Source organism: Podarcis melisellensis (genome assembly GCF_964234715.1).
Source record: "Podarcis melisellensis genome assembly, chromosome: 12".
NCBI classification, from domain to species: Eukaryota; Metazoa; Chordata; class Lepidosauria; order Squamata; family Lacertidae; genus Podarcis; species Podarcis melisellensis.
Genome location: NC_138544.1, coordinates 60,878,624 through 60,903,386, shown reverse-complemented (window position 1 = coordinate 60,903,386; position 24,763 = coordinate 60,878,624). Strand labels below are relative to the sequence as shown.

Sequence of the window (24,763 nt, the reverse complement as noted above, 5' to 3'; positions counted from 1 at the left end):
TGTCCCCCTGGGAAGTCACGGAAGAGAATTGCAACCTGAGTTAGCCTGAGTTCCTGTCCCCTGGGGTGGGGAAGGGGGTGTCCTCGCACAACACACACAACACACAGCGCCCCTCAGAGCTCCTCCGCCTGCCGCCTCTTCTCGAAGAATGCGCAGTAGGCCTCGCGGACGCCGTGCGCCTCCCCAGCCCCTTCTTCCACGTCTGAGAACGCGTCCGTGTGGCCCTCAGCCGAGGGCAGGTCGGCGTAGTCCATGCCTTCCTCCCAACCCTCCTGCATAGCCTCGTTGCGGCTCTCGCAGATGTTGTGCAGGATGCAACAGGTGACGATGACCAGCGGGACGTTCTTCTCGGCCACGTCCAGGCGCTTCAGGAGGCAGCGCCAGCGGCCCTTGAGCCGCTCAAAGGCGTAGGTGACGGCCGTGCGGCACTTGCCCAGCAAGAGGTTGAAGCGCTGGCGGGGGCCCTCTGGGGCCTCTGGGTAGGGCTTCATCAGCCACGGCCGCAGGGGGCAGGCAGGACCCCCCAGCAGGACGGGTCCCACGGGCACACCCTCGATCTCCGTGGTGGTCTGGGGGCCAAAGGTGCCCTTCTCCATGCGCTCAAAGAGCGGGGAGCCCCACGGCAGGCCCGAGTCCTGCAGGCCGCCCGACCAGCCGGCGTAGACGTCCATGAAGCGCCCTGCGCTGTCGACCAGGGCCTGCAGCACCATGGAGACCAGCCCCTTGCCGTTGATGTAGGCCGAGGCGCCGTGGGGCGAGCACAGGATGGGGATGTGGGTCTCATCCACGGCGCCAATGCAGTTGGGGAAGCCCAGCTGCTCAAAGCCCTCCATGACGGCCTGGGCGTCCCCCAGGTGGACCACGTGCTGCAGCAGGACGTCGTGGATGGCCTCGCACACCTCCATGACGATGACCGAGGCGGTCGACACGCCCACGCCAAACTGGTTGGCCACCGAGCGGTAGCTGTCCGAGGTGGCCAGCTTCCAGAGCGTGAGGGCCACGCGCTTGTCGACGGGGATGGCGGCCCGCATGTTGGTGTCCTCGCGCTGCAGCACCGGCCGCAGCCTCTCCACCAGCTCCAGCACCGCCTCCCGTGACATGCGGAAGTAGCGCACCCACTCGCCGTCATCGGCCGGCCCGGCCACCAGGTTGTCCCACCAGTCTGTCTTCTGCGTCTTGCTCCACACCGTCCGGTCGTTGGGGCGGTAGCTGGCTCCCAGCAGCACCCGTGCCATGGCGGCCCGCTGCCTCCTGCGGCGCAAGCGGAGGTCACGCATCCGCTTGGCAGAGGAGCTGGGGGCCTTCCCAGGGTGCCAGGCTGACGGGGTGGAAGGAAGAAAAAGAGGGGCATGAGTTGCTTTCTAAATACAGTGGTACTTCGGGTTACAGACGCTTCAGGTTACAGACTCCGCTAACCCAGAAACAGTACCTTGGGTTAAGAACTTTGCTTCAGGATGAGAACAGAAATTGTGCAGCGGCGGGAGGCCCCATTAGCTAAAGTGGTCTTCAGGTTAAGAAGTGAAATAAAAACATAAACATATAATCCCCTTTGACTCCCCCCCCCCCAATTGTGGATCTTAATATAATGATTTTTCCCTACTCTAATTTTGTTGGTTTAGCGTATGTGTCAGGGGCTCGCCGGAGGAGGGGGAGGAGTCAGGCGACTCAGCGTCAGAAGAGTCCTGTCAGGGGCTCAGGAGCAGAGGCACAGGAGAGGGAGGAAATGGAGAGCGAGGGGGAGGAATCCGAGGGGAGCGTAGGCGATGACAGTGGTCCGAGGGATTCCCTGAGTCTCTCAAGCGAATCGGAAGATTCACAGAAGGGGGCGCCGATGGCCAGGGCAAGGGGGGTGCCAAGGGGGACACCCCAGAAGGAAGGGGCCAGCGGGGACTCCCAGAGCAGCAGTTGGAAATCAGGACCAGCTTCCCCACCAGAGCGCAGTGGGGGGGAGGAGTCCCAGGAATCGGGACCAGTGTGCTCACCACCAGCGAGAGGAGATGAGTCAGGATTGACCACGCCTCCATCGGAGAGCGTGGAAACGGTCAAGAGGAAGGTTGCCGGCTGGGCGGGCGCGCCAAGTTCAAAAGTACAGGCAAGCGGCACAGCAGATAGCCCGGATAGGGAACCAGGTCCTAAAGCCCGCCGGAAGGAGGGACAAGAGTCAGGGGGGTCAGCGTCAGAGGAGTCCAGGAAAGAGGAGACCCCGGGGGGCAGACGGACCCAGAGGAGGAAAGAACAACGGAAGAGGTAGAGTAAGGCTAGAGTCTTAAACTGGTGTATAGGGGGCGGGGACTCAGACGGAGCTTCGCCGGTCTAGGTTCTAGACGTAGAGCTGCACGCTGCGGCTTGTAAATGGAAACTGAACTTCAATAAAGACTTTGGTACATTACCACAGACTAGCGTTGGTCCTCTGTGAGCTGGGACCTAGAGGCAGCTCTGACAGTATGATAGAAGTTCCCCAGGTGTTTACTGGTCCTGTTTATATGATGATTTTGCAGTTTTTGTATATTGTGCTTCTGTGTTTATTTTTACCCCTTTGCTCTGGGATGGAAAACGCTCAATGAAGGGCAGGCTGTAAATACTGTGAAGGAATACATAAGCCAAGAAGCAAATACTCACGCTGGGCGCTTCCTGGGGCTGCCACGCCAGTGGGGTTCTCCGTAGTAGTCATGCTGGCGATCTCTGACCAGAGGCTGCTGGTGGCTGAAAGTCCATTGATGGGGCTCAGCACCAGATCCTGGCTCTGGCTGCGAGCGGCTGCCCGGCAGGACTCCACAGTGAGGGAGGCGTCTGGGTCCTGCGGCCGCAGGGAGAAGTCCGCCAGCCGCAGGGTGGGTGAGTCCTCGTCTTGGCCCTCCAGCGGGCAGCCGGGCAGTCCCACAGCGTTGGCAGGGGGGTCCTGGTCGGGGGTCGGCAACTGGTAGCCAGGGAGGCCGGCCCCCTGGCGATACTGGCTTGTGAAGCGGCTCTGGAGGTGGAGGTCGGGGAGCGCCAGGGCGCGGAGGTACGGATCCTGCTCCTGCAGCGTCAGGTCCCGCAAGTTGGGGTGCTGGGCGGGCAGGGCAAGCAGGAAGGGGGCTTCTCCCTGGGGCTCCTCCCTGCGCCCCCTGCCCTTGCGCCCCCTCTGCTTGGTCCTGTTGATGCACACCTTGGGCACCACCAGCCCCCGGCTCATCAGCAGGAAGCGGTCCAGGAGGGCAAAGAAGGGCATGGTCTGGCGCGCCCGGTTGGAGTGCAGGTTCCCGTCCTGGATCTCCTTGAAGCCCCTGCGCAGGTCCTTGGCCCGCTGGCGGCACTGCTCCAGGTTGCGGTGGAAGCCCATCTTCCGCATCTTGTCCGACAGCCGCTTGTACTGCACCTCGTTGCGATAGTTGTCAAAGAGCGCCGTCTGGACGCGGTCGTCCCCCCACAGCTCCACAAAGGCCTTGGTCTCCGAGGTGGTCCAGTGGGCGGCCCGCTGGCGGACCTGCTCCATCGCGCGCTGGCGGCTGAGGGATGAAAAGGAGAGGGGGCAGTGAGGCAGCATGAAGGGGCGGGAAGGGACCCTGGGGTCATCCAGGGCAACCCCCGGCAATGCAGGAATCTCAGCTCAAGCATCCCTGACAGGTGGCCAGCCAAGCTCTGTTGAAAGACCTCCAAGGAAGGAGAGGCCACCATCTCCTAAGGGAGACCCTTCCACTGTGGCACAGATCTTACCGTCCGAGAGCTTATTCCTGATATTTAGTCAGAATATCCTTTCTTGCAACTTGAATCCATTGCTTTGGATCCTGCCCTCCAGAGCAGGAGAAAACAAGCTTGCGCCTTCTTCCCTGTGACAGCTATGGAGATATTTGAATATGGCTCTCCCCAAGGGGCTAGATAACCCTTGGGTCCCTTCCAGCTCTAAGATTCTATATCTCCTCTCAATCTCCTCTTTTCCAGGCTAAAGCTCCCCAGCTCCTTCAACTGCTCCTCATAAGGCTTGGTTTCCAGACCCTTCATCATCTTGGCTGCCCTCCTCTGCCCACATTCCAGATTTTTGCTGCTGCATCACACGGTGGACTCACGTTCAGCTTGTGGTCCACCAAGACCCCTAGATCCTTTTCACATGTACTGCTAGTAAGTTAGGTGTCCCTCATCCTATATTTGCACATCTGGTTCTTCCTGCCTAATTGCAGAATCTGACATTTGTCGCTTATGAAATTCAGTCTTGTTAGTTTTGGCCCTTGGGTGGAGGGCAGGGAAGAGAATAACCAACCTCCACGTGCAGGAGCTTTTTTATTTTAAAAACCCCAAAGATGAATTTCTTAGGCCAGAGATGCCCGGAGGTGATCCCTGACTACGTGACTATGGAGAATCCCTTCCCGCCAAGCGCAGACTCCTCACCTGTAGAAGGTGGCATCCAGCTGCCCAAAGGGGGGGCAGCTCTCCTGCGCGTCTGGCTTCTGGTCTCTGGCCAGGAGGGCGGCGATCTTGCAGCTGCAGCCAAAGCACTTGAAAAGCTTCCCCAGGGCCAGCTGGGCGTGGATCCGGGCCGCCTCCTGCTCCTCATAGACAAAGTTGCTCTTGCAGTCGATGCAGGTGAAGATCCGCTCCAGGCCGTGGGTGCTCTGGTGGGCGGCCAGGCTGCTCTCGCTGCCAAAGGACTTTCCGCACTGCGGGCAGGACAGCGCTCGCTCCCCAAAGTGGGTGCGCAGGACGTGGGAAATCAGGGCGTCCCGCTGGGGGAAAGTGCGGCCGCAGTCCTTGCAGTGGTGGGTGGCCGGCCCCCGGGGGTCCCCCCGCTGCTCCTCACGCTTGATGTGGGGCTTGGCCTCGGCTGGAGGAGGAGGAGAAAGGGCAGGTCAATACAGGTGAGAGACAGGAGTGCCAGCCATGCCCCCCGCCTTGCCCCCACCTGCCCAGGACCCTGCAAGACAGGAGCTGAATGATCTGTGGCCTTTGGGGAAGGAAAACAGATGGATCTTAATACTTTTGAAACAAGATTTAGCTTGATTTCTGTTGTGTTTGCATCAATATGTTTGTAGTTGTGTTTGCATTGTCTGCTGTGCCCCAGGGTGTCGTTTTAGGCCAACAAATGAATGAATAGTGACATGGCACTATTCTGGACATCCCTGGAGAAGAAACTCATCTGCAACCCAAGTAGCCCCCCCCCATTTGCAGAGAGCTCCCCCTTGTGCTCCTGTGCCCCTTCCCCACCCCTCAGGTTCCCTTTCTGGCCAGCCTGATGCACCCAGCGCCACCCCCTCCCAGGAGGGCAGGGAGACACTCCCAGGGTGGAGAGGGGGCACACGCCCCATACTATCCCGCAGCATGCCTTGTACCGAGTCAGATGCTTGGCTCATCTAGCCAGGGTGGCCTGCACTGACCGGCAGCAAAGGCTCTCCAGGGCTTCAGCAGGGCCTCTCTCCCAGCCCTTCCTGGAGATGCCAGCGGGACTTGAACCCGGGACCTTCTTCCTGCAAGGCAGGGCCTCTGCCACTAGCCTTCCCACGGGGGGCCACCAAGTCCCAGCACAGTCCCAGTGGGGCCCCAGAGCTGCAACAGGCCTCCTGGCACCGCCATTGCATGCTGCCTTGGAAGCCTCCTGGCGCCACTCACCCAGAGCGCCCCTCTTGGCTTTTTCGGGCTGAGTCTTGCTGCAGGGAAGCTCCGCGCCTGGTCCTCTCCTGACCTCCAGCTGCCGCTTAGCCCCAGAAGCTGCACCCAGAGGAGAGAGTGGGAGAGCGAAGGAGAACGTCAGTAGCTCAAGGGAACCTTAAAAGGTAGAGTCAAATTGCACCTGCCTGTTTTTAAGGACTAGGGATGGAAAGAGGATTCCTAGAGCTACTATTAGTGTCCCTTAACAGCTTCGGACCTGTCTCCCTAGGAGATCGTCTGACCCCACAGGTGCCACTTGACCGCTTTGATCAGAGGAACTGGCACAGTTCCAGGTGCCACCAAAGACCTGTTCCGCCTCTGTCAGAACTTGATTGTTTAGTGCAGCAGCAGCAGCTGCCCTTTGGAACTCCCTGCCAATTGACACTAGGCAGGTACGTGCCTTTTCCCCTTTCACAACCTGCTAAAAACATTCCTGTTTAGACAAGCCAGCCAGGTGCTTAGAATGCTGACGTGAGTTTTAATTCTGCTTTTAGTCTAGTGTTATTTTCCCTTTTCAAATGCCTTAAATTATTGTTAATTTTTTGTAAACTGCTTTGAAGTTTGCTTGCTTGCTTACAATCAAGCTGTGTCTAAATTGAACGCTGGAGGAGTGAACCCCGAGGTCTCCGAGGGTAGGGACTGCCTTTGCCACTGCAGGGGGCTGGACGTCACAAGTCCAGGACGTCACTGATGGTCACAGCAGGATGGGCAGGAAAGCAAAACGCAGCCAGGGATTGCTGCCAGCCAGTGTAGGCAATCCTGAGCTCCACAGACCAACGTAAAGCAGCTTTCTCTGCTCCCGGCTGGTCTTGGATAAGAAGCCACACCTCAGGGGTGGTGTAACCCTGGGGTTAAGACCCCCCCCCGACTCAATGCCACCCCCCAACTTGCCTGCCTTCTCCTGCGGATGCACAAAGCAGACCGGAGCTCCAGAAAAGGATTCGCACTCGCTGCTCTCCATAGCCAGCCCAGAGCAGCCCAACCCACATGCGCACCAGGATCTGTCCCCTTCAGGTCGCCAACTGATGCCAACTGAGAAGCATCGGGTTCAGCAGTGGCCACATTTGCTGCTCACAAAGTTGCAGAGTTTGAAGGGACCCCCAAGGGTCATCCAGGCCAACCCCCTTAAAGGCAGGACTCAGTCAGGACCTTCACCCCTCAAGGGCCTCACTCACCTGGGCTGGGCACTCGGGGAGCCTCTTCCGGCTTTTCCTCCATGGGGGCCTCAGAAGGAGGGGCCTCCCCTCGCTCCATTCGGCCCAAGACCTCTGGCTCGGGGTCACGGGCAGGGGCTGCATGCGAGGAGAGAACGTGGGGAAGTCACCACCTGCGGGAAAGACTTGGGCGCCACAAGGGGGAGCCAAGGGCCTGAAGGGGGCAGATGTGGGGCGGATGTGGCAGGGGGAGGGCCCCTAACCGGTCTCCCCATGGCAGTGGTCAGAGGAGATCTGCCTCAGGCCTTCCTGGCCACGGAAAAAGAGTTTGGACGTGGAGGCAGAGTCGGAAGGGATCGCCAAGGGACATCTAGTCCAGCCCCCTGCAATGGAGGTCCGCTGCCACCCTGAGAGGGGACTCTTGCAAAGAGGAGGAAGAGGAGCCTGGCGGCTGGATCAGAGCAGGGCCCCATCCAGCCCAGCTCCCTGGGTCTCAGAGAGCAGGGCCCGGCCAGCAACGTGTGAAGGCAACAGCCCTCCTCGCATCTCCCAGCACCTGGCCCCCCAGGAAGACTGCCGTAGGACATGGAGGCTCCACCTAATGGTCACGGCTGGGGAGGCCATGTGCCTCAGCCCCCTTTGAAGCCGCCACGTCACGTAGCAGCCCTCAGAGACGCTGCCCAAGTCAGGCCAGGCTTAGCTAGGAGAGGCCTCAGGGGAAGCTGGAAGGGGAAGGGAGGACACAGAGCCTCCAGCTGGTGATGGTGGGGCAAAGCCAGGACTTCGAGGGATCCAGCGGATCACAGGTGAAACTTGTCTGATTTGACTTGAAGGGTCCGCCATCACCCCCACCCCACCTTCCGGGATGTCCTGGGGCCAGCGGCTGCGACCCTCCCCCCCTCCCCAGGGGGCTGTCCGAGGGGGACCCTCACCCAGCGAGGCCACCAGGTCGTGGTTCTCCTTCATCACGTCCCAGTAGAGGGCCTTCTGCCAGGCCGTCAGCTGGGCCCACTCTTCAGGCGAGAAGTAGACAGCCACGTCCTCAAACGTCACCTGGAAGGAAAGCAGGCCGCATCCTGCTCGGTGCCAAGGGAGCCAGCACCCTTTGCCCACCCCCTGAAAAGCAGCCTCTTCCAGAGGAGGGGGGAGAACGTGGCAGCTCAGAGCTTGGGCTGAGCACCCCAAACATCCAGAGCGAGGCAGAACGCACTGAGAGAGGGGCCGTCCCCCCCCAGGGGAGGAGGCGCAGCAGCAGGACAGCCAAGGCAGCTCTCCCGCAAAGACCCCACGCCAACAGGGGAGGGCGCCGTGCACAAAAAGAGAGAGGCACAGAGAAGTCCCACCCGGCCAGGTGCCGGCCGTGGGAGAGGCCAGCAGCCCCAATCCTGCTCCCTGCGTCCCCAGCAGTGCCTCCCGCTCTGCCCTGCCCTGGATGTAAAAGCAAGAGACGGGGCTGCAGGATCAGGCCAAAGAGAGCCCCTCTAGCCAGCCTCCTGTTCTCAGCAGGAAAAACTCCCCAAAGAACCTAGGAGTCCAGACAGATTGCCTCTGGAACTGGAGGCTCCCTAAGAAGAGAGGAAGAGCCCTGCTGAGTCAGGCCAGTGGCAGGTCTAGTGCAGGATCCTGTTCTCACAGGGGCCGACTGGGGCCCATTACGGGAAACCCACAAGAGCCTCCTTCTCCCCTCCAGTGGTTTCCAGCAACTGGCAAGGGAGTGTTGTTGTTGTTTATCCTTCAGTTGTGTCCAACTCTTCATGACCAGAGCACGCCAGGCCCTCCTGTCTTCCACTGCCTCCCTCATGCTGGTAGCTTCCAGAACACTGTCCCACCATCTCATCCTCTGTCGTCCCCTTCTCCTTGTGCCCTCCATCTTTCCCAGCATCAGGGTCTTTTCCAGGAAGTCTGCTCTTCTCATGAGGTGGCCAAAGTCTTGGAGCCTCAGCTTCAGGATCTGTCCTTCCAGTGAGCGCTCAGGGCTGATTTCCTTCAGAATAGAGAGGTTGGATCTTCTTGCAGTCCATGGGACTCTCAAGTCTCCTCCAGCACCAGAATTCAAAAGCATCCATTCTTCGGCGCTCAGCCTTCTTGATGGTCCAGCTCTCCCTTCCATAGAAGGGACATCTCTTGGCAAGGGGTCTCTCTTGCTTATTCCCCCTCCCTCCTGCCCAGGACCCCACTGCCCACTCCCTCTGCTCACCTGAGCGGCCCGCGGGGGGCTCTGGGCCACCTGCTCCTGCTCCAGGAGCTCCAGGACTCGTTGGTGCCAGCACTCCCAGGTGCAGAGGCCCTGCCAGGCGCCAGGTGGCTCTGGAGGGCGGGGGGACATCCAGGGGGGGCCTTTGCAGCCTAGAGAGCAAGCAGAGATAGGGTTGAGCAAAACTGTTGTTGAGCTTTTTGTGTGCAAAACCAACTCTGCCAACATTGGATTTTCCCGGACATTTCACTGATTTTTGCCCAGACCCAGCTTGTGACTGCAGTATTCTGGATTTGTCCAGGAAATTCCGGATGTATAGCAACCCCAAGTGGAGAGAGAGGACTGCTCTGATGAGTCATTTCTTCCATAAGTTTTTCACAGTTAGAAAAGAAGAAGCTCAAAGAGTTTGACCCAAAAAAGAGATAAAACAATACTTTACCAGTAAAAGGAACTCATAACAACCATCAGAGACACTGGAAAAGCTAAAACAGCAGACGCAAAGCAGATTAAAATTCCCATTGGCTTCCTGAACATCTGGGCAGGCTTATCTAAAACAGGGATGTTTTTTAGCAGGCGCCAAAAGGAGCGCAGCAAAAGCGCTTGCTGGAAGTCAACAGGCAGGGAGTTCCAAAGTGTACGAGATCGAGTTCTGACAACGGCGGATCAGGCAGGATGCGGCTCTGCAGTGGAGCCAGTGCTGCCAATGAGGGCGCTCAGGCAGGGAAGCAGGCGGGCACTTTGGTCCAGCGTTGCTCCAAGACGCTTCCATTTCATTCATTCATTTATTTCATAAAAACTATACAACGCTTTATTGTAAAAAAACCCCAAACTCTCAGCATGTATATTTTATATTTGATGTTTTATTTTGGAACATCTTAATGTAGGTTGCAAACCGTTTTGAAGGTTTTTTGTTACAAATAAAAAGTGCTTATACAGCCGTACCTTGATTTTCTAACAGCTTAGTTCTTGAACGTTTTGGCTCCCAAACGCCGCAAACCTGGAAGTGTCTGTTCCGGTTTGGGAACTATTTTTGGAAGCTGGACGTCCGACGGGGCTTCTGCAGCTTCCGATTAGAAGCCGCGCTTTGGTTTCCGAATGTTCTGGAAGTTGAACGGGCTTCAGGAATGGATTCCATTTGATTTTCAAAGTACGACTTGGTTGTTTTATATTTATTATATATAAATATAATTTTCCCCTGACAGGGACTCAAAGTGGCTTACAGATATCTAGAAACAGTGTGGGCGGCTCTGATCTGAGGAATGGCTTCTCCCTTTGCCCCTTACATGCAGCCCAGGCTCCAAGGACACCCCAACGTGGTACCTGGGCTGCTGCTGCTGGTGGTGGAAGAGGCTCCTTTGCCTGGTCGGTCCTGCGCAGGTGGGTCAGCGACGGCTGCCTCTCTCTCGCCAGGGGGCTCCCCGAGGTACATGTCTTCCTCCATCGCCCAGTCGGCCTCCCCTTGTTCCTGCTCGTCCTCCTCTTCCTCCTCCTCAAGGTCACTGGCGGCTGCATCTTTGGTGGACGCAGAGTCTGCCAAGGAGGAAGGGGGTCAGCAGTGCTCAAAATTCCCCAGCCGCCTCCACCTTTCTTAATCAGGTGAGCAGAAGAGCTTCATTACTGCACATGGGTTCATGCCCCTTCTGAGTTAACCCCTAAGAGGATGCGACTGACTCCAAGGTCACCTGGTTAGACTTTGGACGGAGTGGGGATTCGAACCCTGATCTCCCAGGTCCTCATCCAACACTCACCACTGCCCCACACTGCCTTCCTGGTGTCCTTCTGCCGTGAGGCAGCACTATAAATGAAGTCGCCAAATAAATATGGGGAAAGCAAAATGTCACTTAGAGAAGGATCTGAAATATTCTCCTTGAAGGTTGAGTTTTTGGTTTTATTTTGTTCTGGATGGTTTTATTTGATGTTTCAATGTGTTGCAAAGCACTTTGAGATTTTTCCTTTAAAATATAAAATGGTATACAAATTGGGGGGTGGGATTCACAGATGAAAAAATGACTCCTAGACTTCCCTAACCCTCACAACTGAGGTTTAAAGTACCATTTGGCAATTAGCTTACATATCTGAGTTTCCAACTCGGGGGTCAACGTCTGCGGCCGGAACCAACGTCTAGTGGCCAGCTAGCAGCTAGCAGGGAAGTGGAAGAAAACAGCATTCTGGGTCCCTGCAACCCCCACCCACCCACCCACTCGATCCGGATCCTGGCTCTTCCTCCACCACATGGCTTCTCCTTTTCCTGCAGGTGTGGCAGCTGAGAGATCCGCCAGGCGACACTTCTCTGCAAGCAGCAAGGCACAGTGGTTAGCAGGCCAGACTGGGAGAGACCAGGGTTCAAATGCCCCTTGGCCAGACCTTGAGTCCACTCCCTGCCTCTCAGCCAAACCTCCCTCACAGGGTCATTGTGAGGAGACAATGGGGGGGAGGAGGAGACCTCTATACACCACCTTGACCTCCCTGAGGAAAAGTGGGGTGCAAATGGAATAAACCACCAAACAAATGGGGGGCTCCAACCAGTAGTATGTTTCCAAAGAGAGAGGTGCTGGGGCAGAAGCTTATCTGCAAGCCCCCCCGCTTTGCCTTGACTTAGAAGCCTTGGGGCTTCTAAAATATAACATCCAAAAGATGTGATTCCAGAAAATGATCAATAAATAGTGTCCAACCTTCTAACTGCTGCTAAGATTACAACAGCTAAAAATTCGGGTTGGGGAGCACATCTCCTGCTATATATCCAAATGTGTTGAGAAAACTAGGTCCTGAGTAATTATGATTTAGCTAACTTATTACAAAAGAAAGTGTGCAAACCAGCCTAACAGGTTCAAAGGGGGGGATGGGTAGGGGGGGAGGAAGAGTTTGGGAAAACAAGCTCAAGGATCACGTCCAACCTAAGGCAACTTTCCGTCTGCTGTCTCCGCATCTCTTTGTGCTCTTTGTCTTTGGTTTGTTAAGAAATGATTTATACAAAAAAAGAAAGAAAATAAATGAGAAGTCCCATGTAGTGGAGGGGGGACACTCTTCCCAGTTACTCCGCAGAGAAGGGAGGCTCCTGCCTGCCCCCCAACCGGGGCACTTTGCACGGCACAACCTGCCCCCAAGAGGTTCTTCCCATGGAGAATGAGGGCATTTGAATCTGAGATCCCTAGCCGCTCCCTAGTCCCCCTTTGGGGTGCAAGGACTCAACTCAACACTTGCTATTGCGGCAGCCCTGGGTTTGTGCAGGCCGACGCCACAGGGGTTTTCCCTAAGACACCAGCCTGCCCCTGTGCAGAGAGCAGCCATCCTTCGGAGACCCAGAGCAGAGGCCATTATTCTGCCGCTGTCACCTCTGTCTCTGCAGGTGGTGCTGCCAATCTGGAAAGGCCAAAGGAGTCTGGAGAAGTGTTGGCACGGCACTCTGGGAAGCACTGGGGCCACAGGTCCTGCATTGCAGGGGATCGGACTGGATGACCCTCAGGGTCCCTTGCAGCTCTACAAGCCCATGACTCTGGGCCCTGAGGAAATGAACGCCTGCAGCTGAGCTGACATTGGCACCCAAGAGCCCCCCTCAAAGTGGTCCAGAGCACCCCCACCCCTCACAGCTCTCCCAGACTGACAGCTGAGGCCCAGAGCATTTGTCCTGATGCCAGAGATGGACAAAGGGGCATCTGAGCTGCCTGCATCCCCCCCCCCCCGCGCTTCGTTATAAAAGCCATGTGACTGTCACCAGATTGCACTGCAAGGAAGCCAACAGCCTCCCCTTCGAGGGCTGCAGTAAGCGCAGTGCTGCAAGGGGTGTGTGTGTGTGTGTTTTCTGTCCCACTGGGGTTTCAGGCTCTCCTGACTCACTCCTGACTCAGGACTGAGTCTCTCTCCCCTCTCTGCTCCGCAGCCGGAGTTTGAACCCGAGGTGCGACTCCTCCGCTGATGCCTCCAGAGATTGGGAGAGGCTCAGCTCCTTCCCACACGTCCTGCAAGTCATCCTCATGAGGCGGGGGGGGGGGGGAGCCTGAGAACCCCCAAAAAGCCCCCAAAGGGGGACCATCAAGTTGAGCGGCCAACTATCCCTCCCTGCCTCTGGCCCTGGAGTTCCATGAGAACATAAGGGAAGCCTGCTGGATGAGGCCAGGGGCCGGTCTGCTCCAGCCTCCCCTTCCCTCAGGGGCCAACCAGATGGGAAACCCACAAGCAGGACCTGAGCGGCACAAGACCAACTCTCCCCTCCGGGATTCAGAAGCCATGGCTGCCCCTGGCTGGGGAGGCAGAGCCATCCTGGGAAGGAGTCGCCCAGAGCCCTCTTCTCCTCCAGGGATTTGCTTAACCCGCTTTTAAGCCACCAGGCCAGTGGTCCTCACGGCTCCTGCAGGAGGGAGTTCCACAGTTTAGCTGGGCGCCATGCCAAGGAGGATTGTGCAGCTGCTGCGTAAAAATGGGGTGGATAAGGGACTGCTGGGCAGAGGGAGCCCAGCTGAACCCCTTGCGCAGCAGGAGGCGTCTCTGCCTGGCTTGGACTTGGCCCTCTGCCTCCCCCACAACCACTATCCAGACCCACAGACTGTCCCAGCACATCTGCCCCCTAAGTGCCGACTTCAGCAGCTCTCACCCGGGCAGCAAAAGCCCCCGTGAGGAGGAGGAGGAGGAGGAGGAGGAGCAGGTCGCCCCCCCCCCACCTGTGATGCCCCCAAAGGAGCAGAAGGAAACGTCCGCTTGTTCTGGGCTCCTTTATCCCAAGGGTGTCTGGCCTGGCAAGCTCTGCTCCTCAAACGCGCCTGGAGGAAGCCCGGTGCCAGGGCGCAGCAGGTAAAACCCCTTCCGACTTGGCTCCCAAAGGTGTTCCTTGGCCTCTGGGAGCCTGACTCACATCCAGGCGGGTCCCAAGTTGGCGGTGCTTGCATTCCCTTTCCAAAAGAGAAGGCTTGGAGCAGCTGTCCCCATGGATTCATTGCACTTATATCCTACCTGTGTCTCCAAGGAGCTCAAGGCCGAGTGCAGAGTTCTCCTTCCTCCCACTTGATCCCCACAGCAACCCTGCAAGGTAGGCTGGGCTGAGAGGCAATGACTGGCTTCTAAAGGAACCCCCAGGGAGCTTCACGGCCAAGCAGGGATTTGAACCCTGGTCTCTCCCAGGTCCTGGCCTGGCATTCTAATCACTGGGCCACGCTAGCGCCTGATCAAGAATAGCCGGCCAACGGGAAGCAAAAGGGAGGCAGATTTATGCTGCAGGGGAGGGTGAAAGATTACAGAAGGCAGGCAGAAGGCTCTCTCGCCCCACTCTTAAAATCCTAGATTCAGGACAGATCAAAGAGGGCAATTCTTCACACAGCACACAGATAAACTGTGGAACTCACTGCCACCAGAAGTACTGATGGCTACCAAACTAGACAGGATTGAAAGAGGACTGGACAAATTCATGGCGACAAGGCTAGGCATGAGGACTATGGTTCGACCTCTGCTGTCAGAGGCCAGTATCTGAGAATCATTGAGAGTTGGGCAGGGAGAAGAATCATAGAATCTTAGACTAGGAAGGGACCCAAGGGTCATCTAGTCCAACCCCCTGAAATGCAGGAATCTCAGCTAAAGCATCCAGGAAAGATGGCCAGCCAACCTTTGCTGAATCACCTCAAGGAAGGAGAGTCCACCACCTCTCGTGGGAGTCAGTTCTACTGCCAAACAGCTCTTACTATCAGATTTTTTTTTCTGTAGGCTTAGTTGGAATCTCCTTTCTTGTAACTTGAAGCCATTGGTTTGAGTCCTCCCCTCCAGAGCAGGAGAAAAGAAGCTTGCTCCCTCTTCCCTGTTACAGCCCTTAAGATATTTAAAGATGGTTCTCATATCTCCTCTGTCTCCTCTTTTCCAGGCTAAACATCCCCAGCTCCTTCAACTGCTTAGTTTCCAGACCCTTGATCATCTTGGTTGCCCCCTACCCACATTCCAGCTTGTCAACATCCTTCTTAAATTGTGGAGCCCAGAACTGGACACAGGATTCCAGGTGTGGTCGGATCAATACAGAATAGAGTGGTACTATGAGGAGTACGACAAGGCTGTATTTTGTCTCCCTGCTTATTTAACTTATATGCAGAATTCATCATGCGAAAGGCCGGGCTGGATGAATCCCTAGCCGGAATTAAGATTGCCGGAAGAAATATCAACAACCTCAGATATGCAGATGACACAACCTTGATGGCAGAAAGTGAGGAGGAAATAAAGAACCTTTTAATGAGGGTGAAAGAGGAGAGCGCAAAATATGGTCTGAAGCTCAACATCAAAAAAACGAAGATCATGGCCACTGGGCCCATCACCTCCTGGCAAATAGAAGGGGAAGAAATGGAGGTAGTGAGAGATTTTACTTTCTTGGGCTCAATGATCACTGCAGATGGTGACAGCAGCCACGAAATTAAAAGACGCCTGCTTCTTGGGAGAAGGGCAATGACAGGCCTAGACAGCATCTTGAGAAGTAGAGACATCACCTTGCCAACAAAGGTTCGTATAGTTAAAGCTATGGTTTTCCCAGTAGTGATGTATGGAAGTGAGAGCTGGACCATAAAGAAGGCTGATCGCCGAAGAATTGATGCTTTTGAATTATGGTGCTGGAGGAGACTCTTGAGAGTCCCATGGACTGCAAGAAGATCAAACCTCTCCATACTGAAGGAAATCAAACCTGAGTGCTCACTGGAAGGACAGATTGTGAAGCTGAGGCTCCAGTACTTTGGCCACCTCATGAGAAGAGAAGACTCCCTGGAGAAGACCCTGATGTTGGGAAAGATGGAGGGCACAAGGAGAAGGGGGCGACAGAGGACGAGATGGTTGGATAGTGTTTTCGAGGCTACCAGCATGAGTTTGACCAAACTGTGGGAGGCAGTAGAGGACAGAGGTGCCTGGCGTTCTCTGGTCCATGGGGTCACGAAGAGTCGGACACGACTAAACGACTAAACAACAACATGACTTCCCTTGATCTGGACACTAGACCTCTGTTGATGCAGCCTAGAGTAGCGTTAGCTTTTTTTTGCTGCTGCATCACGCAGTGGACTCATGTTCAGCTTGTGGTCCACCAAGACCCCGAGATCCTTTTCAACTGTACTGCTAGTAAGCCAGGTGTCCCCCATCCTGCATCTGTGCATCTGGTTCTTCCTGCCTAAGTGCAGAACCTGGCATTTGTCCCTACTGAAATTCATTTCTCCAATCTGTTAAGGTCATTTTGAATTCTGATTCTGTTTTCTGCAGCATTACCTACTCCTACTAGTTTGGTGTCATCTGCAAATTTCTTGAGCATCCCCTCAATTCCTTCATCCAAGTCATTTAGAAATATGTTAAACAACCACTTGCCCAGGACAGAACCCTGCTGCACCCCACTTGTCACTTTTTTCCAGGATGACGAAGAACCATTCATGAGTACTCTTTGGGTTCAATCAGTCAACCAGCTACAAATCCACCTAACAGTTACCTTGTTCAACCCACATTTTACCAGCTTCTTCGCAAGAATATCATGGGGGACTTTGTCCAAAGCTTTACTGAAATCAAGATACACTATGTCCACAGCATTTCCCTGGTCCACAAAGTTTGTAATTCCATTTAAAAAAAGAAATCAGATTGGTCTGGCATGACTTATTTCTGAGAAACGCATGCTGGGTCTTAGTAATCACAGCATCCTTTTCTAAATGCTCACAGACCGAGTGTTGAATGATCTATTCTAGGACCTTCCCTGGTATTGATGTCAAGCTCACCGGTCAGTAGTTACCTGGGTCTTCCTTTCCCCCGTTTTTGAAGATGGGGAGAACATTTTCCTGCCTCCAGTCTGTAGGGACCTCACACGGCTGCTGCTGCTGCTGCTGTGACCTTCCTGCCCTTCTGTGGGCTTCTTCCCACTGAGACATGTGGTTAGCACCTGTGAGAAGGGGAGGCTGGACATTTAACTTACGCCATGAACTGCCCTGTAATCTTAAGGGGAAGAGTAGCATGTAAATTTAATAAACATGAATGGCAATGTGTTGCTGTGGGCATCTGTCTGTCTCGAGACAGAATGAAGTGCTCCAAGAAGTCAAGCAAGCAGCACTGAAGTGACCTCCCTGGGGCACTGTGCATGGGAGTCCTGGGCTGCCCAAACCCCCAAGTCGGCCTGGCTGATGGGGTCCAAAGGAAAGCAGAGCAAGACGTTGGGCACCAGCTGGGCTGCAGGAATTGCCAGAAGGAGGCATGCAAGGTGCCACCCAACTGTCTTAGGGACTCCACTCCAGAGGCTGACTGTACATGGGGCAAACATGCTGCTGTAGGCCAGGCCTTTGCTACGCTGGCACCCTCCATACCCTTTGGGCTTCACAGAACTGTAGACTTGGAAGGGACCTCAAGGGCCATCTAGCCCAACCCCTTGCACTGCAGGAATCCCTTGTGGGCTGCACACTTTTCTCTGCTCTGGCTGGAGGTGAAGCTCCTTCTGGAGTCAAAGCAGCGGCTCTCCTTCCCTGGGACACGTGAAGCCTCTCGATGAGTCACCCGGGCGCCTTCAGGCAAGTGCCTCAAGCGAGGAGGGGCTCAGAGGCTCCATTGACTCACGCGCTCCTCTGGCAGCGCCAACGGAAGCCACTCAGAATGTGTGAACACACCCGCATTCGGCCCTCTTTCCCTGGGCGCAGCTTCCGCACCTCTCTCTTTATGCAACCCACCACACGGCATTTCTCAGTGCAGGTAAATCCTGCAAGAAAGTCATGGGGCGTTTTCAGTCCTCCTCCTCCTCCTGCAAGGGATTCCAGGGCATCTGGAAGGAAGCTCTAGAATGGGCGGGGGGGGGGGGGGTCACAGCACTTCCAAATCCTGATGGGATGCATCACTTTGCGTGCATGCCCAGGAGCATGATGAGCATGTTCATGCACACACAGCGAGGGCCACGCATCAGCCTGAAGCAGGAAAGGGCCTCTTCCCCAGCCTGCAAATTCCCCAGGGTGACTTCCATGCTGGACGTTTCATGTCACAAAGCTCAGCTGCAGCGCAGAAAGAGACTGCCTGGAGGAAGCGCCCCAAAGGTGGAAACCAACCTGCCCGCTTTGTTCTTGACAGACAGACCTTTCCTCCAAGGCTGAAGGGGGGCTGCCTGGGTCCCAAAGAGCAAGGAGAAGCCATCACTCCGGGTGGGGGGCAGGGTTGGGGATTCCCTTTGGTTCCCCTTGCAGAGTTCAGCTGGGGAGAGGAGGGTCAGCCCAGAAGAGGCTGTGTTTGGGGTGTGTGGCAACTGCTTCTGCCAGTTCTTCTGCTCTGCTCCTCTTGCGTGGGGCCCTGGGCTGCTTTGTCATAGAGCTGTAGAGTTGGAAGGGACCCTGAGGGTCATCTAGTCCAACCCCCGGTGATGCAGGAATCTCAGCTCAATCATCCCTCACGGATGGCGACCCAACCCGTTGGGGGAACCTCCAAGGAAGGAGTCTGTCCCACGGCCAAACAGCTCTGACCGGCTGACAGAGAAGCTCTCCACAAAGGGAAATAGCAGACTTTGGCTTGGGGGGCACACAAGGATTCTGCATCCCCCTGGATGGGACGGGGGGCTGGATGATGTCCAGAGATGCCCAGGGCAGGTGAAGCCCGGCCCCCGGCCCCTTCCCTTCCCACCCTCTTTCCCACGCACCTCCCCTCTCCCTTCACCATCCACCGTGCCCACCCACTCACCCCTTTCCTTTCTGAGGGGCTAGTTGCCCCTTCCACCCCTAGCAGCCCTCAGAGCTCTGCTTCCATCTGCCTGCCTCTCCCTCTCCCTTATAGCTTTCCCACCTGGGGAGCAAGGTCACACCTGCCCTTATTCACCCCGCATCCTTGAGCAACACCAGGATGTGTGAACCTGCCAGCATCAGGCACCAGGCAGTGAGTCACCAGAAATCTCTGCCTCCAGCCATGCCAGGAAAACGTCCCCAAAGTGCCAAGCCGTTTATTTGCGGGTTTTCAAATGTGCCTGACCAGAGCCATCACAGCTAGTGGCCATGGAGAGCCCTGTCCTCTGTGGATTGGTCCAGTGCTCTTTTAAAGCCATCCAGGTTGGTGGTCACCCCTGCCTCCAGAGGCGGAGAGTTCCACAGATTCACTGTACAGCGTAAAGGACTTTCTTCATCTGTCCTGGATCTCTCAATGTTCAGCTTCCTTGGATGTCCATGATTACTTATGTGACGAGAGACAGAAAAACTTTCCTCTCTCCACTTTCCCCAGGCCACACAGCATCTTATAAACCGCTATCATGTTGCCTCTCTGTTTCCTATTCTCTAAACTGAAAAGTCCCAAATGCTGCGACCTTCCTTCGTAGAGAAGGTGGACCCAACATCTGACACGGCGTGTGATGCTTTCCTCTGTCCTTAAGACGCCCACGGAGGCCAGGCTGTCCTCAGCAGACATTCAAGCCCAGCCTCCTGGCCTGAAAACAGGACGCAAAAGCCCTGAGCTGCCCCAGGCTCCTTCCATGTGGCAGCAGGAGCGCAGCCAGGCCTCCTGCCCCACGAGACTTCCTTGCTTTGGGCCTGGCGTCTCCCAAGGGGCCACGAACGAGCAGTCAGGCCAAGCTCCCGCCTCGCTGGTCCTGGGCATCCAGGAGGGGGCAAAGAACGCCCTGCCTTCCGGGTGAGGGCAGTTCCTGCAAGGGAGGAAGCCAGGCCCCCTCCATTCCCTCCGCAAGGAAGAGAAGGCCGTCTCTATGGCAACCGGCCTGGGTCCTGGCCTGGACCACGGAGGGAGCCCAGAGCCCTTGTCAGGCCTGGAAGCCGAATCCGTGCAGAGTCCGGCCTCCCTTGGGCACCTGGCGGAAGATCTGGGGCCCGTCCGCAAAGCAGATTCAATCCACATTAACCCTGCGCAACCAAAACATGGATTTGACTCCTTCCAGGCCCAAAGCGAGTGCCAAAAGGAGAGGCCAAGGTCTTCCATTTCTCTTTAGCAACCGAGTTTAGAGGGGCTAAAAGAAGACGACCACCCTCCAATGTAGGACAGGGGGAGGGAGAAGGGGAGAAGGGGAATCCCCCTTTCTTGCTCCACCTCCAGAGCACCAAAAGTCTCTCCAAGGCAGCTGCTCCCTTGGGACTCCGAATGCAATTTCCCCACCGAGGTATCCTAAGACACCTGGACTGCACAAAACAGCTCACGTTTCAAACCTGAAGACAGTCAGAATTTAAAAGCGAATAGCAGAGCTGGAAGGTTCGCTCAGTCAGCACTCAAATAAAGGGGCGCACAAAAGCCACCAAATAAAGAAACCCACAAATCTAAGTATTGAGTGACGCACGTCGGCAACTGGTCGCGCCCCCCACCAACAAGATACAGTGCCTCATAAAAATGACCCAAGTGTATCAAACAAGCACATTGCAAGCGTACCTTTGTGTAAGGTGAAGGGGGGTTGTGCCTCCTGCACACCTTCGACCAAACGCAGGCCAACAAGGTGTACACCCTGACACACCGTGAGCGTGTGAAGGGAGCCAATAAACTTGTGGACGGGGCTGATGGGCCCCAGATGGTAGCCAACCCTGGTCTGCACTCAGCCCAAGTTCAGACCCCACCATCCAGCTTTTAAAACGTCTTAAATTATTGTTATTTTTTCCTACTGATAATTTTCTTTTTTTCTTTCTTGTAAACTGCTTTGAATTTGTTTATTTTTTTAACTATCAAGTGGTGTATATCTTTTATAAATTTTATAAATATATTGCCCACATTGAAGGACTTTGTCCAACTCAAGAAGGGGGGGGGGAATGACACTGCAACTCCCCACCCTTGGAAATATGTAGAAATTGTAAAATCCCCCTTAAAACGAAGGGAAGTGTATATCAGGAGAGCCAGGATGTGTCTGTGAAAACAAGTCACAGGTGGCTTAGTTGGTTCCTCCTTTTTTGGTTACATTCACACATAAGCCCCCCCCCCCCATTTAACTATAAATTAAATACAATAGTCTTTTGATTTTAAATATAGTGGGGGGGGGGTTGGGATGTGTGTGGGGGGATCTTAGAGTTGGATAAAGAGGGACTGTCAAAGAGGCCATTTCTCCTCCTTCCCATTCGTGTCCCCCCCTCCCTGCAACCGCCACACCTCAACTTCCCCACTAAGGAGAGATTCATTCAAATGCGCATCCAATTTACCCTCCTTTCTAATCCGCTCTTCCTGGACCCATTTTAGTGGCCAGACTGCCTGCCAGCAAAACTTTGCTGACACTTTGCTTGTGTGTCTGAGCAGAGTGGGGGCCTCAGACCCTGAGCTCTCCACGCAGCAGACACCCCCAGCTCTCCCCCCCCAAAGCTATCTTTGATAAAGAGAGAAAAGGGGGTGTCCTCACCCAGTGGGGCCACTGGCTTGAGATTTTCCAGCATCACCTCCCTTTGCATTTGGACCCCTTCTGCCATCCTTGTGCGCCTCCCGCGGGAAAACAGGTCTCAGTGTCCTTGAAGCACCTGCAAGATAGAAGCACAGAACTGCAGAGTCGGCCCCGGGGTCCCGGGGTCATCCAGTCCCACCCCCTACGAGGCAGGAATCTCAAGCAGGCACAGCGATCAGCACCCCACATTTTGCAACTGGGCTGCAAAAGACATCCTGCTCTAATCAACTGGACTGGAATGGTTACCGGGGCCACATAATCCCTGCTCTGCATTTGTAAGAATTCAATTTCGTAGTGTGGCAGCGCCCACACTGTGGAACTCCCTGCCTCTTGACACCAGGCAGGTTTAATCTGTTTCCAAGCGAGCTTGAATCTGTTTCCAATTATTGCCATTTTAACTTTTTGAAAGTTTTCCATTGTTGTTGTTCTTTTTCCTTATGGATACTTTTGCTTTACCTTTTGGTAAACCACTTTGAGAGTTTTTCTTTTCTTTTAACAATGAAGCACTGTATAAATTTTATGAAATAAATAAAACGAATAAAGAAACTGCGCAGCGGCCACCCTAAGGCACCCGCTCCTTCATGTGAGGTTTATCCTCTCCCCCACCCCTTTCTCCCTCTCTCCACTTACTCCTGCTCCAAAAGGTCAAGCAGCATCCCGACAGGAGACAAAGGGAAAAGGCACACCAAAAAGCCTGCCCTTCTCTTCCAGACTGATTTCAAAATAGCCAACAACCTCTTCTTAGAAATGCAACAATACAGATTGAACAGGCACAACCACTCCAGCTCCCAGGAGACATGATCTCGGGGGTGCACCCAAAATGGCACTTGAACTCGCATCTTTCAAGGTCACCGCTGCTGGCAAAGGCCGGGGGGGGGCTGACTTGCGAGGGGGGGCTGGGCCAGCAAAAGGGCCTCTGACACGGGGGGGGGACACCCCCAGATCACAACCCTCTCCTCTTCTTTTAAGGGGCTCTTTGCAAACGGAAGTCTTTGGTGTGAACCTGAAAATGCAAGCGTCCCGACTGAAGGCATCTTCCACTTGCAAACTCAGATTTGTCCCGTGTAAGCTGCCAAACTGGCCCTGCAGGCAGGCAGAGGGGCGCCTGGGTCAGGAGAGAGATTATCTTCACGTGGGCAAAACGGACCCGCTTGCCACGCCAAGGCCTCGGCTAGGTTGTGCCACTCTCACACACCCCTTTTTATTCCTAATCAATTAAGTCCTGCACCCCATCTCCTGGCCGCGCTCTCCATGCACATGCAAGGGATTGCTCGGGACCTGGGTGCGAACTCTGCCGCCCCTTGTGCCCTTGACCCGCCTGCCTGGAAGAATGTCAAAATCCACTTGCAGGCTGAGATCCACGACTGGCCTGAGAGATTTGGAAGTGTCTGCAGGGCAGGAAGAGAGGCCCGGCCAGATTTGGGGAGGGGGGGAGCTCGGCCACATCCCCCCCCCGGCACTCTGAGGAGGGCTGTGCAAGAGATGAGCTCCGCTTCTTCAGCCCGGGATGCAGCAGCAGCAGCAGCAGCAGCAGGCAGGTGCCCAGCCGCCCCCAAGGGTGAGGGGGGGTCGCCCGGCAATCGCGGACCCCGCCCCCTCCTCCCTCCCCCCGGCGGCGGCTGTCACGGGCTCGCGGCGCCCGGCGCCCTTGGGATGGGGGGGGCATGGCATGGGGGGGGCTGCTGCCCTCCTCCTGCGCTCCCCCCGCCCGCCTCCCTGTCGGCGGCGACCCTGCCGGGATCGGGGCCGCCTTTGTTCCGAGGCCGCCCCCGCCCGCGACACCCCCGGGGGGAGGGAGGGGCGGAGGCGGGGGGTCAAGCCCCAGGGTGGGGGTCAGCCGCCCATCGGCCCCGCCTGCCGCCCCCCCCCCGGGGTGGGTGGGGAGGGGGCGCCCCTCTTGCGCCATTCCGGGGGGGGGCGGAGGGGACCCACCTGGGGAGGGATCGGCCAGCCCCTCCCTGGCCCGGGCGGCGGCGTCTCCGTCTGGGCTTCCCGGGGAGGTGGCAGTCACGCTCCTTGGCCGCGCAGGCCCCGCCCCCGCCGCGCTGCACGACGGGACTTGGAGTCCTGCCCGGGAGACCCGGAGCCCGAGGCCGAGGAGCCCGGCCTGCAGAGGCCAAGGCCGGCCAGGGAGCCGGGATCTTCCGCTGCCTGCTCGCCGCGGGGAGTGGGATTTGGAGCTCTGGAGGTCTTTGTTGTTGTTTAGTCGCTTGGATGTCTCGTGCACTCCAGGCAGTGGGGCTGCTGACCTGGAGCCAGACATCCTGGAGAGGGAAGTCAAATGGGCCTTAGAAAGCACTGCTAATAACAAGGCCGGTGGAAGTGATGGTATTCCAGCTGAACTATTAAAATTTTAAAAGATGATGCTGTTAAGGTGCTACACTCAATATGCCAGCAAGTTTGGAAAACTCAGCAGTGGCCAGAGGATTGGAGAAGATCAGTCTACATCCCAATCCCAAAGAAGGGCAGTGCCAAAGAATGCTCCAACTACCGCACAATTGCACTCATTTCACACGCTAGCAAGGTTATGCTTAAAATTCTACAAGGAAGGCTCAAGCAGTATGTGGACCGAAAACTCCCAGAAATGCAAGCTGGATTTAGAAGAGGCAGAGGAACCAGAGACCAAATTGCAAACTTGCGCTGGATTGTGGAGAAAGCTAGAGAGTTCCAGAAAGACATCTGCTTCTGCTTCTTTGACTATGCAAAAGACTTTAACTGTGTCGACCACGGCAAACTATGGCAAGTTCTTAAAGAAATGGGACTGCCTGATCACCTCATCTGTCTCCTGAGAAATCTCTTATGTGGGACAAGAAGCTACAGTTAGAACTGGATATGGAACAACTGATTGGTTCAAAATTGGGAAAGGAGTACAACAAGGCTGTATTTTGTCTCCCTGCTTATTTAACTTATATGCAGAATTCATCATGCGAAAGGCTGGGCTGGATGAATCCCTAGCCGGAATTAAGATTGGCAGAAAGTGAGGAGGAATTAAAGAACCTCTTAATGAGGGTGAAAGAGGAGAGCACAAAATCAAAAGCTCAACATCAAAAAAATGAAGATCATGGCCACTGGTCCCCTCACCTCCTGGCAAATAGAAGGGGAAGAAGAAATGGAGGTAGTGAGAGATTTTACTTTCTTGGGCTCAATGATCACTGCAGATGGTGACAGCAGCCACGAAATTAAAAGACGCCTGCTTCTTGGGAGAAGGGCAATGACAGGCCTAGACAGCATCTTGAGAAGTAGAGACATCACCTTGCCAACAAAGGTTCGTATAGTTAAAGCTATGGTTTTCCCAGTAGTGATGTATGGAAGTGAGAGCTGGACCATAAAGAAGGCTGATTGCTCAAGAATTGATGCTTTTGAATTATGGTGCTGGAGGAGACTCTTGAGAGTCCCATGGACTGCAAGAAGATCAAGCCGATCCATTCTTAAGGAAATCAGCCCTGAGTGCTCACTGGAAGGACAGATCGTGAAGCTGAGGCTCCAATACTTTGG

The 24,763-nt window shown here is 55.5% G+C and overlaps 1 protein-coding gene across 3 annotated transcripts; it reads right to left on the bottom strand.

Annotated features, from left to right (window-relative positions):
- Nucleotides 1-67: 67 nt before the first annotated feature.
- On the bottom strand, nt 68-23,246 carry LOC309381094 (uncharacterized protein). Of its 3 annotated transcripts, XM_081931542.1 has the most exons (10): nt 23,201-23,246; nt 21,230-21,344; nt 16,688-16,834; nt 8,971-9,119; nt 7,706-7,826; nt 6,795-6,911; nt 5,581-5,679; nt 4,366-4,798; nt 2,620-3,488; nt 68-1,318 (listed from the first exon to the last, which is right to left on the bottom strand). In XM_081931542.1, exons 2-10 carry the CDS (start codon nt 21,294-21,296, stop codon nt 114-116), a joined length of 3,207 nt encoding a protein of 1,068 aa, XP_081787668.1. In that variant the 5' UTR covers nt 21,297-21,344; nt 23,201-23,246; the 3' UTR covers nt 68-113. The 3 variants fall into 3 exon arrangements, with proteins under 3 accessions (XP_081787668.1, XP_081787669.1, XP_081787670.1); XM_081931543.1 differs by lacking the exon at nt 21,230-21,344 and having other exon boundaries at nt 23,201-23,236; XM_081931544.1 differs by lacking the exons at nt 21,230-21,344; nt 23,201-23,246 and adding an exon at nt 18,601-19,637.
- Between the last annotated feature and the right edge of the window lie 1,517 nt (nt 23,247-24,763).